The sequence below is a fragment of the Clytia hemisphaerica genome, unplaced genomic scaffold (genome assembly GCF_902728285.1).
Source record: "Clytia hemisphaerica strain Z4C2 unplaced genomic scaffold, Clytia hemisphaerica genome assembly, whole genome shotgun sequence".
Taxonomy (NCBI): Eukaryota; Metazoa; Cnidaria; class Hydrozoa; order Leptothecata; family Clytiidae; genus Clytia; species Clytia hemisphaerica.
This window is the reverse complement of record NW_027103551.1, coordinates 3788268-3804892: the sequence shown is the minus strand read 5'-3', so window position 1 is coordinate 3804892 and position 16625 is coordinate 3788268. Positions and strand designations below refer to the sequence as shown.

Genomic DNA, 16625 nt, shown 5'->3' with positions numbered 1-16625 from the left:
TTTTTAGATTTCTGTAAACGGGACCTTATCAAAAAGTGAAATATTTCACCAAAAACTGATTTTGACCTATTGAAAATGCTTCAAAATGGTCGGAAAACGGTAATTTTCAAATTTTTGGGGTTTTCTCCTAATTTTAGACCCCCCGCAGAGCAGAAATCGGCATTTTTAATTTTCAAAGACAATCAGGGACAAAATACTTGGCACAAAAGGGAAATTCACCGGGGTGTTTTGAAACCACAATCGATTTGTAAGTGCTCTAAAGTAGGTTCGAAGGGTAGAGTTTTAACTCTGAGTTTTAACGCTAGACTTAAGACTTAGGACCTTAGGATCTGAGGATTCAAAAGTTCAAAAATGGTCCAGTAGGGCTTGAAATATAGCCTAGAAACCAATAAATCCCTCCCAGATCGAAATAATCGTTGAAATCAAGTTGAAGGCCCAAAATTGACATTCTCGCTCGAACTTCAATCTTCGAAAAATGGTAAATTAGCCAAAAGTGCCAATATGTTATGGCACTGATTGTAGCCCTTCCAGGCTTTTAATTCATTGGCTTTTCAAATTTTTCTTTCGACGTTCTTATAAAAACGTGATAGACACTCTATAAATATCCTTTTACTGGAGAGCATATAGCCCGTTCTTTGTAACATTTTTGTGTAACATTTTCTAAAAATAGCAAATGTTGTACAAAATGTTACCGTGTAACATCGATTAACATTCAGAAACATTCAAATGTTAACGAATGTTACGCGCAGATAGAAAATCCAAAAAAAAATGATTTGCTACTCTACATTTTGAATCAAAGGATGCAGCCATTTAAAGGGAATTTAAAAGGATACTTCAAGTGCACACGTGTTTTTTCGCCGATTTTTCTCTCTTTTTTAATAAAAAAAATCAAATGTTAAGGTCATAGTCCACTTAGCATTTTTTGGTCGCCGTTCAATGCGCACGGCTCGAGCGCATTGTGCGCAGAGCACTTTTATACTTCCATTGACAACTAAAAAAAGTTAAGCGTAAGAGAAAATCAAAACAAAAGCAATTGTACATGATGAAAATAAAAACACACAATCAGTATGTTTACCTTCTCTCTGATTGGCTACTTCATAAAGAACAATAGAAGAGACGCACAGCTTTGCGCACAAAGTTGAAATTTTTGAACTTTCAAAAAAGCCCACGCCGTTCATAGTGACAACCTTTGAAGGCTTAATTTATTTAATTTATGCAATAATCGAGCCGTGCGCGTTGTGCGGCGACCAAAAAAGCTAAGTGGACCACGACCTTTACGCACAAAATGTTTGCGTGTAACATATGTTAACACTTCTTGAACACATTTTTAAAATCTTCTATTTTTAGAAATGTTAGCAAATGTTACACAAAGATGTTACCGTCAAACATGACCTTTATATATTATGCAAAAGATATTGTCAAACAAAATTTCGTTTGTATAGTTCGATAGTTGTTGTGAGCTATATCCTGAAATTTCATTTCGCAGAAATACTGAGAAAATTTCTATTTATAGTGGTTTTGGGTGAAAAAGTAAATTGATTTGAAAAAAAAAGTAAATTGATTTGAAAAAAAGTAAATTGATTTGAAATTGATTTGATTTGAACTTAATTGAAATATTATTTTAAAAAGATCTCAATTTGAAAATAATTATTTTTTGTTTTTTCTTATTAAAAAAATCACTTGGCAGTCTTTGGCCATCATACAGAAGCATAATTACATGTCGCGTCATTATTTTCGTTTCAGCCATTAAAAATGATAATTAGATGCTTAAATGACCTTTTGTTTTATAAAGGAAGGTTTAATTTCAATAAAAAGAAAAGAATTCGTCAAAAAAAGCCAAAAAATCTGATAAAATTCATAAAAATACATCAAATATGGGTTTCGATTCGAGGTACATCTATTCTTAGAAAAGCCTTTATCCAGTCTAGAACCAGAAAATTGAGGAAAACTTTGTTAAAAATGAATTAAAGTGACTTTGATTTGATGAAGATTTTAAACCATTTTGACCCATCAGTTTTAAAATTTATGTATTTAATCACTGAAAAATGCTCTTAATCCCGTAAAGGCTATTGCGATTGCCAATTCTAAAATAAAAATTTGATAGGTCGATTTTTAACGTTTTCGAGCACTTTCTGAAAGTAAATTTTTTGTTCAATTGAGCATAACTTTTGATCTAATGAATCAAATTTGATTAATGATCCATCAAAGTTTATCTTTCTTCTTTCCCATGAAATAGGAATGGTTCTTTTAAAATTTTTAGATTTCGAGAAAATTAGTTTCAAAGAGTGAAACCTTTTTGTGGCGCACCCGTATGGTGGCCGACGTGAGACATAATGTTTTTTTGAAAAATATTAACGAAAAAAAAAAATAAAAAAAAATTAAATAAAATAAAACAGAATAAAATATTATAAAAAATATTAAAAACGAAAAAAATAAATCAATAAATAAAAATTAAGAAAATAATAGAAAAAAAATTCAAAATAATTTCGAATGTGAAAAAAATATTTAGAAACCTTAACGTAGCCGAGACGAGACAAAATATCCTCAAATATGGAGAGCAAGTCATTACCTTTTAATACATCCACAGGGTAAAAGCACTCTCCTTCTAGGAAGCTAAAAATCATGGCCGAGGTGAGCCATAACGAGTGGGAAAGTCCCTATATCGATGGCGCGTGCCGAAGAGTAAACAGAAAGGGCAAAAAACAAAAGACTGATTAAGATTGTCTAATTGTTAAACTTGCAGAATCAAAATTCGCGTGTTAGATTTTTTGAATCTAAACTCTCTTTGATTCTGTGTTCTCAAGTACAACGCGTTTTAGAATAGAATAAGGCTTCACCATTAAATTTATTACAAAAATGGCAAATCGTGACAAATACAACAATTATGAATTAATAATGAAGAAGAAACGTCACTCAGGTATTCAATATTTATTTTCCAAAAGTTTGATAATCAGTTGTAGCTATAATTACATAAATAATTTGAATGCAAAATATTTTAGTTTATTTACTAAAGATCTGTTTATTGTTTAAACGAAAGCCTACTACCAAAAGATCTATTCCTTTTCAGGTGGACGACAGCCAGCAAAACCTAAAAACACCAACAATTTAGTAGCCCCGAAGGAGATAACAGTGCAAAAAATGAAAACAAAGCCAAAACAGACAACCATGAAGTACCAACCAAAAGGCCTAAGAGAATTTGTTCCGTACGATTATCCCGAATACTCAGTTGAGAATATCAAAGAGGCTTGCAAACGTCAATTTAAAGACAATCGACCCTGCGATGTCTTGGTCTGTGATAAAGGACCGTCAGCCACACGGATGGACCAATTGCTAAAAACTGACGTTTTTTATGTCCGCTTTTTAAATGACAAGTTATCATCTTCTTTTCTTAATCCTTCTGCCGTGGTGAGAAAACGCAAAGCAGCAGCTACTAACAATGAGGATTTATCATTTTTCACTTCAGTTGCATCAGTTCCACCAGCTCCACCAATGAAACCAAAATCACCAAGGACGAAATTGCAACCTGTAGAGTCAACATTCCCAAAAAGCCTTTCTGCATTGGAAATGATGAACTTTGGGGCTTTGATTAAAAAGAAATCAAAAACTGAGACCATCGAAGTAGAGGAGTTGGGCAAGTATTGGGTGTGTGAACTTCCAAATTGCATATTCAGCAAAGAGTGCAGAGAAAGTGTTTTCTGGAAAAAGGTGGGTGATCAAGTATACAACCAACGGGCCAAGGAGGTTATCAAAAATTTTAAAATCAGCAACGAGGACCATGCAAGAAAAAATGTGCAAATGTACCTACTAGCAAGGTTGTCACTTTGTGGGTCGACTTGTTTAATGGCCCCATTATCATTGATCCATTTTTCAAATTTGCCTTCAAGAAATGGCTCAATGGTGCAAACACGACCATCCATTTTTCCAAAGTATATCTTGTGGAAGTAAAAGTTGCCATCAATTTCTGGAAATTTTGCCTTGGTCAACTTTGATCTTTGTAGCAAAGCTGAAGCTTTCGTCCACTACACGTGGGAAGAGTCGAACCATAATTTGATCGTGACAGACATTCAGGGGGTTATCTCACTGATCCTGAAATAGCCACAGAGTAATTCTTTGAAGATCAAGGCGAAGAAGGGAATATCAATTTTTGTGTAGGCAATTTATCAGAGAAGGCGATTAGAAATTTTTTTGATACACACATTTGTAATATTTATTGCAAAAAACTTGCATTGCCAGCAGTTAGTAGAAGTGAATGATTTTTTATAATAGTCAATTATAATTACTTATATTTTTTAGTCATTTTAACATGTTTTTATATAGTCATATCATATACGTTCCTTATTAGAAATCGTGTAACCATATATCCTTCACATATCCTTCATATATCATATTTTTACGTAGGTAGCCGTTAAAAACCAAGAAGAATGAGATTTATCTGTATTTATTCGTTAGTCATTTATAATTATATTCACCTGATCAAACTTATGTAATCGTACAGTTAGCATACATTTTTACAATTTACAAATTGTTTTTAAAATAAAGATATTTTGTAAAGCAATCCTGATTTTTTATGTTCTCTGGGTATGGGATAATCTGCTCAAATTGTACACGCATATCATTGTCTAGAAAATCATTTCCATGGTCTAGGATCCCTGAATAATCTGCGACTTCTCTCAACTGTTCGTCATTCACTTGAAAGCCTAATGTAAAGGAAATTGTATTGTAAATTATAATCATAAGTTCGCAGAACATAGGAAATACAGATAGTGAAATCCAGGATTTATTTTTTTACTTCGCTTTTGAATTGTTCAAATAATTTGAAAAGCATTTCATGTGGGTGTCCGATGTTATTTTCAAATTTTCATCAAATTTTTGTATTAAATATATGTACATACCACGATCAGGTTCTGTTACGTGCAGTTTGTCAATTGTAATGCACCAATTTTGTTTTTCTTTGTTAAGTTAATTTCTCTAGACAATTATCTAGAATCTGTTTGTAACTTATCATCCGTGTATGAAAACGTCCATTCGATTTTTGGTCAATTTTCAATATTTTGAAAATTGAAAATTGATTTTTTGCAGCAATTTTCAATATTTCAAAAAGTTTAAAAATTGAATTTTGAATTTTGATTCAATTTTAATTTTTTTTTCACGCTCAAAAAAATTGAGAATTGAATATTCATCCAATTTTCAATATTTTTCAGTCTCAAAAAAATTGAAAGTATAACCACGTTACTCCTATTTACAAAAACAAAGGTGCTCATAATCTAGCAGTCAACTATAGACCAGTGAGTCTAACATCAGTAGTTTGTAAACTAATGGAGTCAATCTTAAGAGAGCATATCACAAGATACCTTACAAACCTAAAGTTGCTATCCAAAAAGCAATACGGCTTCATCAGCAGACGTTCTACTGTCACTCAACTACTGATGTATATAGACAAATGCTGTGAAAGTATGTCGGAAGGTAAAGTCGTCGACTGCATATATTTCGATTTCGCGAAAGCGTTTGATACCGTGCCGCATCGCCGACTTTGCAAAAAGTTAGAAGGATATGGAATCACCGGAACAACCAAAAATTGGATAACATCTTTTCTCAAGGGACGAAAGCAACTAGTGAAAGTGAACCAATCTCACTCAAAGCTAGACGATGTAATCAGCGGTATACCACAAGGAAGTGTATTAGGACCTCTACTTTTTGTGCTGTATATAAACGATCTTCCTGACAAAGTTGTTTCCGACCTATTACTTTTTGCAGATGACACGAAGATATTCAAAGAGGTCAATTCCATCAATGATTCTCTTGTCATTCAGAAGGATGTAGACACATTGAATGAATGGTCTAAAGATTGGCTCTTAAAGTTCCATCCCGATAAATGTCATGTTTTAACACTTGGCAAACTAGCTAACATAAAGCACACACATCCTTATTCTCTCGCTGGTAATCAACTGGAGCATGTTTTCGAGGAGAAAGACTTGGGAGTTTTGGTGGATGCTGAGCTGATGTTTGAAGAACATATAGCCAAACAGGTAAACAAAGCGAATTCGACACTTGGTATTATCAGAAGGGGGTTTGATAATCTTACTCCAAAGACCATAACGACACTATACTCCGCCTTTGTGAGGCCGCACCTTGAGTACGCGCAGTCAGTCTGGTCACCCAAACTACGCAAACATGTGAACATGCTCGAGGGAGTCCAAAGACGAGCTTCAAAACTTATCCCAATATATCGACACCTCCCGTACAGTGAAAGGCTAAAAAGGCTTGGATTACCAACCCTCGAATTTCGGAGACAGTTTTGTGATATGGTGCAGGTCTATAAACATCTTTCCTTTTACGACAAAGATACTATACCTTCAAAACTAATCAGCCGTGCACGTCCTAAACGAAGACATTCCAAAGAGCTTTTACCAAACTTTGCTAATGACGGCTTCAATGGACCCCAAACTAAATCGTTTTACTATAGATGTGTGCCAACGTGGAATAAACTACCAAGAGAAGTTGTATCCGCACAATCGATTAAGTCGTTTAAAGAGAAACTGAATGATGCATGGAAAAACCACCCACAAAAATTTGTTACAAGAGGAATGTGAAAGAAGATCGGTTAGAGGCCCATCGTGAGCCTAGCTTGTAAATCTGTATAATAATAATAATAATAATAATAATTTCGGTCTTATTTTCAATTTTAGAAAAAATTTTGATCTTTAAAATTTATTGAAATTCCAATAGGGGTCAAAAGGGAATGGCACTAATTAGGAGGCCTGGGAACTAAATCCAAAACACAACCTTTTGTCATTGGGGATCTGGGAAGAAAACATGTGTGCAGTTATGATACGATACAGAATATATTAATTGTTATAAGAATTTGGAACATTTATTTATAACACCCATAAATTAGCGTCCCTGTCAAGTCCGCCCCGGTGAATACCCTGGTGAAAAAGATGCTCTAAAATCTGTCTAAAATAGCCTAAATTTAATGCACACGGCCTGTGTGTCAGCGGTTAATTGGAAAGTTATTGTATCACCATGACGTAATTTCAACAAAAGCCTAATCATACAGTAAAAGATATATAATAAATAAGATAATAAAGAAATGTGCTTTCGACAAAAATATGATAACATAATATACTTTTTCCTTTCTTTCTTGTGAACCGCTGACCGTGCCGCTGGCCGTGCCGCTGACCTTTTTTGTCAGTCAATTTTGCATTTCCAAAAAATTTTTGTTAGCCACACCCAAAGAAGAAAAAGATGAAAAGGTGATGACGTAGATTTTACGTAAACACCTACTTTCATCTCCTGTCTCATTTTAGAAATACCCACCAGAGATATTTAAAGAATTTTCTCCCGTGTCTGTTACCATTTATTTTGCATAAACAAACGCGTATCGTTGGGTTTCTCATTTTTACTTTCCTTTGTCACTTTCCCTATTGTTTTCTACGCGCCTTCTCCTCTGATTGGTTATTTTTCAAAAGCTTTTATTTTCGGAGATATTTATAACTAGCAGAGAGCGTATTTTTACAAAGCTGCATCATTTGAAAGCGGTCATTTGAAAGTGTTAGGACGTCCGTGAGCTGGGTGAGTAACGAACAATGAAGACTTTCACCTTGTGTTATGGCGCGGCAGAAGTGAAATTAAGATTGAGTCAAATCAATCAACGCAACATTGGGAGATCATTCCAAGTAAGTTTTATTGTTCTGAAAAAGGGGTATAAAAGTATGTTTGCTAAGTCCTGAAGTGATATAAGATTTCATCTGTCATATCTGAGCAATAAAGCTGGTCATTGTATTATGATATACGTAAAGGCGGAGCGGTGTAGACACCTTAAAGTGGAAAGCTATTTTGGCCCTACTACATATCTCGATTCCACTAGAAAAAAAATGAATTTAGGATTTCTTTTTTTTCTGTTATTTTTTTACGGTTTTTTCAAAATCCATTGCATCTCCGGGGTGTGGTGTTTCGAGACGAAAAATGGATTTTTCGGACAATATTTTTTATATTTCGTAAAAAAAAATTTGATTCTGTCAGAGATGAAAAGGCTAAAAATGACAAAACGTCGACCTTGTTGATTCGTTATAAATAATTCTCTCTTTTTTTAGATTACTGACAAAACTGGAATTTTCCTAAAACATGGCCCAAATGCCGAATTCACCAACGACCATGCAAACTTCGACCTCGGAGACTATGCGGACAAAACGATTTTCAATGTGTGTATAAGTGGCGTTCCTCAAGCATCCCAATCCCAGCCTCAACCATCAAGCAGCACTGATGTAACATCATCCACCCCGGCTACCAATTCAGCACAACAATCCACGCCAAGACAGCCTCCATCTAGTCTCCAGAGAATAGCCAGAAAACCGTTAGCCACCGTGAAAGTCGTCAGAGCTGATGTAGGCGAAAATGGAAAGCCGACAAACGTCCACTTTCACAATTTAAGCGTACATGTGAATTTGTACTCGGAGGAACAAGCTAATATTCCTTTCATACTTGGCAAAGTTAACGAAGAAATAAACGATGATTATGATTTAGTTCTTGTCGGCGCAAATGGATTGTCCTACTATGATCAAGAAGGAACCAGAGGTTTGTAAAAACTTTTCAACTTAAATCATCGTTTCATTATGAAAAATTCTAACTAGACTTTTATCCACCTCAGGGAATAGGTTAATGCGAATTTGGCCGTGGTGGTGGCATTTATCTAATTCTATAACCCTGTCTCTGTACCCCAGTGGGTATCGAAAACTCAGCGAGGTGAAATTTTATAACTTTCTAATCCGCTGGAGTGGGTCAAACGATTAAGTTTTTTCAATGGGGTCATGAAATTCTATTGTTCTTCCATCATATTTTTAGTGGGGTGGCTCTTTTAAATTTTTAACTTTACCAGACAGGGGTGTTTACACACGGCTGAAGTCGCTTTAAAACCTTGTTTACACTAGAGCTAATAGTTCAGTTTTCATCTATTCCTCCGTTTTTGTTGATCAAATGGCCTGTTATGTTTTGGGGTGTCGTCTACACATAAAATTATATTTAAAAAATATACGTACTGTGTGCAGTAACAAAAGTGTTTACATTGCTTAAAAAATAAAAAATTATATTTCACATGAAAATGGAAAAAAGTTTTTCACTCTACTCTTATGTTTTCAAAACGTTGCGTTTTTATCAAAATTTGTCCCCAAAACGGAATTATTTTTCAGTTTTGAACGCAATCCGGAACTTTTAACTCTAGTGTAAACGAGGTTTAAGGGGCGTTGTCTAAGAATTATATAGACCTTTTGCTCATTATGCATTAAAAAAAAACTCACTGTTGAAAAAGTCTATGTACTAAAAGTTTGTGCTAAAAAGAAATATGGAAAAGATGTAATATGTATATTATAATTCGAACTATACGAGTGCTATTCCTAGTACCGGGTGCGGAACTACAAAATGGTCTGACTTGCCACTACACTAAACTACACTGTATTTGAATTGGGGGGAGGAGTCGTGTTCTATAATACCTTAAATTGACTGATTTGCATTAATAAGTTCCATAAATCGTTAAATTTTTCTGTGATTCCATCAAGAAAATATTTTGGCTAAATCAGGAATAAAGTTTTTTGCGAATTCACGACCTTGAAATCAATAAAGAAAGTTCAACAAACTAACGAGAAAATCAACTAGTACTCAAATAATGAGTACAATGTTTAAGCTGGTTTAAGTGGATTTTCTAGTACTTCAAAACAAGTGACTGAGCCAAGGAATACTGAACTGAAAAACTGCTTTTGCTCCTTGTGGCCATGAAACTAAATACGTGCTATTTTTTAATTCTGCTCAGGAGTCGCATTCTGGAAAGTTGGATCCCGTAAGGTTTTTGCTGTCCCTAGAGAAGACATCAGCAATCGCAGACGTAGATCCTTAGAAGAAATCGAAACTACAAGCCCAACCCCAAATAAACGCCGGCGAAGTTTGCACGAGGAATCAACATTGGATAATGTAGTCGGTGAGTTAACAGATATAAAAGGTGCTTTAGAAACATTTAAAAAGTTGGCATTCAAACACCACTTTTCTGCTGCGTTTTTGCACTCCCTCGAAGAAGCTTTCAGCTGTTGCATTTGCCACCGATATCCTGCCTTAAAACCTATGGGCTGCCAACAATGTGGTACATTGGTGAGTTGCCAGGCCTGCTCAGATCGACACTTTGGCTCAAGTAACGTGTCAGCGAAAACGTGCCCGAAATGCAGATGCGAGAGAGGATTAGCTCATTCATTTAGATTACGTGGATTCGACAATCTTATCGATCAGATAAAGATTATGGAAAATGAAGAATCTGATATCGACGACAATGAAGATGATGGGCTTGGTGGAGCCTTTGACGATACATTACCAGTCATTCCAGACTCATAAACTTTTGTCATGAACTTTTGTCACTTCAAAGTTACAGAACTTGTTTGTATAACATTACAAAAATGTAGATTTTAGATTTCCTATCTCATTTTAAAATAAGTGATATCTTTCTGTTTGTTGAAATAAATTTATTTCCTTCATTGACTCCCCATTGACTCTCGAATCTTAATGAGCGCTCTGAAATAACTAATTACTAGCCGTATGCTACTTTGAAAAGTTTTGAAAGTGATAGGGAGCCGCTATTGTAAACAGAAAGTTTTAAAGAGCATCTGAACCCGGGGGGGGGGGGTACTTAGGCAAAAATGGATGATAGGTATGTGCGGGCGGTGAGGGTCGGTTTTTTCACCTTTTAAAGTCTCTCTAAGGGTCGGAAAATTCAGGATTTTTAGGAAATTTTTTGATTTCCAGAGAAAAAATTGTAATAAAGTCTCTCGGGTATGACTTTTTTCAAAAATCGAAAAAAATTCAAAAAGTCTCTCTAAGGGTTATCTTTTCAGCAAAAATCAGTCTCTCTAAGGGTCAGTTTTCGGAGGTCCCGTCTGCACATACCCCTCATTCACCAACCCTAGTACACCCCCCCCACCCCGGGCATCTGAATAAGAATTCTTCAAAAGCAAAAATTATATTTGGGTGTAGAAGGCTGATTTTAACCCATCCAGCTCCAATATTGATGTGTAGAAAATAGTATCTTGGCGTCTCAAAGGTAGGAAATCTGCATAAGGTGCAAAAAGACGATGGTTCAACGCCGTGAAGAAGAAGCTTTGCTAGCTTTGTTAGATTTTCGAAAACCTTTTACATAACGTTGTAAACACACACGTTTTAGCGTATTAATATATAGATTTGATAATTTCGATTCCGATGTAAAAGGTCCTAAAGGCTTTTGAAAATTCAATTCCCTGTAAGACTGTAATTGATACACGACTCTACAATTTTTTTCTTTTGTCCTATTGTTTTATTTCAATCTTCTTACAAAAAAGATAATGTATTGAATTTTGATTATATTTTCGTGTGTAAATTTGATAATTATAGTCAGGTCACAAATTTTAAGCAATATAGAAATCTTTTCACTGGGCTTTGGAGGAGCCGAAATGTTTCGGGGATTTTTGTCATTAAATAGGCTCGTGATAACTCCTTAATTACTCCTTTGTGTCTAAAGCCTTGTTTCCATCGTCCAAGTGGTTGCGAACAACCAGTAGTGAACGTTTGTATTCCATCGATAGATAGATCGTCTTTAGAAGGGGCGTTTAATCGCGAGGGAAGGGGTTATCAAATTGTTTGAATCTAACGTCAGGATTTTAGGGCTAATCTTTAGCTGATAGAGCCAATTTTGTAACTTTAGGAAAGTTTTCTTAGCTTTGATCTAGACGAAAATTGTATTATACGTGCTCTTGAAGCAATACATGATTAGTAGTAAAAAAATCGTACACCCCCTGTCGAGGATGTCGATTTCCTGTCCAGGGGGTTTTTAGAAAATATGGGTGGAAATCCGAGGGGATTCTCTGAATATTAGGCAATTTATTTGGAAATCCAGAGGGTGCAGCAAAAAGATAAAAAATGTTGAATTTCCTTAGGGGAATGGCCTAAAATTTCCTTGGAAATCCAGAGGCGTAACCTCCAGAGAAATGATATATTCTCAACATGGGGAGTACGGTTTTGTTTTTATCAAGAGCAAGACCTGACAGTCCTCTTTTGACCACTTTATTTCTAATTTTTTATAAAAATAGTGTTTTTTCGTTTGTTCTAGACCCCAAATCTCACCCTGACATTCTTATAAAAAAGCGTGTAAAGCAAAAATGAGAAAAAGTATAAAGTTTGAAACAAAACTATTCTTAAATAATATAAACGTATATTAACAAACTAACAATGCATTTGAAAGTACAATGAAATGCTGGATACAAAATAAAAATGAGGTTGTATTATGTTGTTGTACATCCGAAAAAATAGAGTCAAATCAACACTTTTTCGTCATTTCCGTTTCTCTCCGTTTTCTCAGCTCAGCACAATGTGATAATGGATCGGTACCAAACTCGTTTTCACGAGTCAGAGTTCTGCTAGTTACGCATTCGTAATGTTCTGCAGCTTCTTCTTTTCCTAGCATGTTCGAAACCGAAGCAGCTCTGTTGTTGGAAGCCATTAAATCAATCGGTCGTCCTTTCTTAGGTATTGAATGATGATTCCATGCGTCAACAAATCTTTTCAATCCAACGTATGATACGCGACAGGTCACCCAAGAAACAGCATACTTTGTGTATTCTGATGAGAAGTCTATGTCACCTTGTTGAATAAATCGGTTCAAAGCACTTTTTAGCGGGTAGTTAACTCGGCTATTCACTTCAACCCACATTCTTTCGATGATATTGTTCTCAGTTGACTTTGTTGATTTAAAAGGTTCTATTGATTGGTTTCGTCGCTGGTCCCGGATCATTTCTTGAATATGACAAATCAAGACAAATTCTTTACCACCGTCAATTCTAACCTGGTCCCATAATCCATACTCCATTGCACTCTTTTTATAAATCTGATCGTAAATAACTAAGTTATTTTTGATGGGCATGTTAGTGAATGCAACAATCATTCCGGAGAAACCACCTCGAGCCATGACGTGGGTCACTCCAAACATCACAAGCTTTTCATTCTGATCGATATGAATTTTGTGCCCGAAATAATCAGCAGAGTAACATTTTGGATTTAAGGATCGACCAGCTGTTTCTTGTCGTTGACGCTGTGAATGAGGGTCCAGCCTTTTCAATAATTTCCCAACTTTCTCTTCGCATACATTGATTTTGTTACTTCTAAGCGCACCAGTCATCATTTTTCGACCATAACTTTTTCCAACCTATAAAATGCAAAAGTTAAAAAATATTCAACAATCGACCTTGATAGAAAAATATGTCAATTTCCCAGATTCACTTAAATAAATCGATTAGCTTATTTCCTACTATTTGTAATGTGTTTATATGACCATTATTCCATTATATTTTCCTTACAAACACCCATTGGAAAATATCTATGACATGACAAAGAAGCATCAAAATAAAAAATGGTATCTAAATGAATACTACAGGGTTCTATGCCCAGGCCATGTACAGACACTGCTTCATTGCCAAAACCACAAGAATCTCAAATATGTTAATTGTTCAAAGTTACATCGCGAAGTCTGTTTAATGGAAACATGTCACAAACTACACAAATATCAGTGAAATTTCTCAATGCATACCTTTAGAAGCTCCTTCTTTACAATATTATCTACTTGGTCTCTTCCAAACAATCTTTTCTTGTCAATTTGATTGTCATTGCAGAATCGTCTTACAGATCTTGCTGAAAATCCTCTTCTAGTAATTGCTTCAGATGTCAGTATTCTTGAAATTTCTTCGTACGTTTTACCAGCAAGCACCAGCTTCTTAACACGATCAAGCTCCATCCTTTGCGTTTTTATCTTAACAAATAAGCACTTTTCAAAACTTGCTTCAACAACAAAATATAACAATCGAACAATGAATAATTTAAAAATCATTGTTCTCTTGCTCCCAGATCCCTAAAGACAAAAGGTTGTGTTTTGAATTTAGTTCCCAGGCCTCCTCACTAGTGCCATTCCCTTTTGATCCCTATTGGAATTTCAATAAATTTTAAAGGTCAACATTTTTTCTAAAATTAAGAATAAGACCGAAATTATATTTTCAATTTTTTTGAGACTGAAAAATATTGAAAATTGGATGAATATTCAATTCTCAATTTTCTTGAGCGTGAAAAAAAAATTAAAATTGAATCAAAATTCAAAATTCAATTTTTAAACTTTTTGAAATATTGAAAATTGCAAAAAATCAATTTTCAATTTTCAAAATATTGAAAATTGACCAAAAATCGAATGGACGTTTTCATACACGGATGACTTATGTTCTCTCTTGATAATTCTACCGATCGTTTTGTACTTTCTATAAACAATAGTGTCTTTTCATAGCAAAAATTCTACAGGGATTTGTACAAACTATTTAATTAGGGTCTTTCGCTGGCGAGATTCACAATCGTCAGCGCAAGTTATGAAGCCAACAAGAGCATTTTCATGTTACGAGAAGAGAAATTAATGTGTTGTGTTATCATAAGGTTTCCATAACTTACTGAAATGATTGTCGCTAAGCATAGTTTGGAGGAAAGCTGCACTAAAATCAATTTTCTATTTACAACTAAATTGGACAAAATCTGAACATTTCGTTCTTAACAGGTTCTAAGTTGTACTCTTCTGGGAAATCATAAATGTGATTTGGAACACCTGCAGGGAGAGCAACATCCTTTTGAGAACGAACGCGATGAACATTCCATACTTTATCTTTTAAAATATCTATTTCGCGTTGGATAACAGGCACCATAACGAATGAGAGCATCTTTCTAAAAACGTGCAAACATATGATTAGTTATAATAACATCTGGCTTTACTTTGGGGATTTTTGCCACTATAGGTACGAATAGACTGAATATTAAAATAAAGTGAAAGGGTGGGGTTATTTTAAAATTATTACATGCATGATGAAACGATGTTTTTTCTACTCCAATGATAAATAAATCTTCAAAACATGAAAATTGAAAATAGCTATAAAAATACCTATGCAAATCGTTAGTTCTATCATAATGCCCAGTATCTACAAGATTTCGAAGACCTGATTTGTAAAACATCTCTAAACGTTCGTGTAGCTCTTTCCACCATCGCTCGATCTAGAAATATGAGAACATTTATTACTTTACATTATTAGACGTAGAAGGTCCAAACAACACTTTGTCACAAGCATTATTTTCATCGTTGCCAGTCATATCTTCTTGTACACTTCTCGAAAAAGAATGCATTGTAGCCATGACTCCGGTTTCTGTACCTTTATCCAACCTAATTCTGTTCGGCAATGTTCTTGTTTTATAAAGGTAATCGAAATACCACCGTCCAATCAAATCAGGCTTACTGTTAGATTCCCATGCTTTGAGCCACATAATCTTTCTGCTAGCTGTATCGATGCACCCATAGATAGCAATGGGGAAGGTATCATTCTGGTAATCCGTGAGTTTATCATGAGCATCCAGTGAAAACAACCAATTGGGTCCACATGATTTGAGTTCTTGTTTCTGTTTCTTTTGTTTCTTTCTTGGTTGACAGCTTTTTACAGAATCGTAATCAATACCAACCATTGCAGCATACACAAGGTCACGTTTTACATTCGATCCATATTCCTGTCGTATTTTCAAATGAAGAGCTCTATAACCTAACAGTTGTCCTGGTCCTTTCATTTCGTTTTCTACAGCTGCTTTAATCTCTTCAATTGAGACATTTGGATCATTTCTCTCGATATCAAAATGCTGCATTCTTCTATTTAAAGTTCTAGGAGTCCAAGAATATTGTCCAAAATCCCTTTGCAAATAGCTGATAATTTCCTTACGCTGCAATCCTTGTAAAATGTATTCTTCAAGTTTTAACTTTAAAGTCTCATCGTCTTTCCATGGGTCATTCCGGATACCAGCAGCCATCATTCTTTGAAAACTTGGAAAATATGCTCTTCTGACACACACACACACACACACACAGTCTAAGATCACAAACTCATGCACAGTAAAACCTATTTCGACGAAAAACTTCTACAGCCATTATGTTTCGTGTCTCATTTTGAGTATAGATGTTGTTTGGAAATTCCCATTTGCCATTAAAATACAGTACAGCAGGGAATTGCCCGTGTGCATATGTTTCACTTATGCCAAGTTTAACATCTACGTTGGAGGGTGTTATACAGTTTTATTTTACTGCGGTTGGAGCCGATAACAGTCTCATCTCGGCTACGTTTTATATTTTTTATTGGAACATTTTTTTTTTCGTTTCATTTTTTTTTCTTTATTTTTTGTGTGATTAATTTTTCAAATGTTTTTCTTGGTATTTTTTTTGTGATTAATTCTTTTTTTTTAAATATTTATATTTTTTTTCTTTATTTTTCAAAAAAACATTATGTCTCACGTCGGCCACCATACACCCGGTATCTATCAGAAGTAAAATCATTTGACAAAAATATTAATTAAGTGGTAAAGGCCGTGATACACTTGTCAATATTAAATCAATATTCAAAAACTGTTACTATATTTGGATATAAATCTAAATTTGATCGCTTCCTTACACTTATCAATAATCTAAATTATATCCAATCATAGAATATTGATCTATAATAATTTGGGCCCTTACACTTGCTCAAAATTATAGGTAATATTGCAAATAATAGGAACACTTGCCC

General features: G+C 34.7%; 1 protein-coding gene across 1 annotated transcript; it reads left to right on the top strand.

The window, feature by feature from the left end:
* Window positions 1–7586: 7586 nt before the first annotated feature.
* LOC136800125 (uncharacterized) lies at window positions 7587–10513 on the top strand. The gene is made up of 3 exons (XM_067056735.1): window positions 7587–7676; window positions 8094–8574; window positions 9803–10513. Exons 1-3 carry the CDS (start codon window positions 7587–7589, stop codon window positions 10369–10371), a joined length of 1140 nt encoding a protein of 379 aa, XP_066912836.1. The 3' UTR covers window positions 10372–10513.
* Window positions 10514–16625: the final 6112 nt, after the last annotated feature.

Coding starts and splice junctions, on each gene's coding strand:
- LOC136800125 (XM_067056735.1), top strand. CDS start 7,587: ATGAAGACTTTCACCTTGTGTTATGGCGCGGCAGAAGTGAAATTAAGA. Junction 7,677..8,093: donor ACATTGGGAGATCATTCCAA/GTAAGTTTTATT, acceptor CTCTTTTTTTAG/ATTACTGACAAAACTGGAAT. Junction 8,575..9,802: donor TGATCAAGAAGGAACCAGAG/GTTTGTAAAAAC, acceptor AATTCTGCTCAG/GAGTCGCATTCTGGAAAGTT.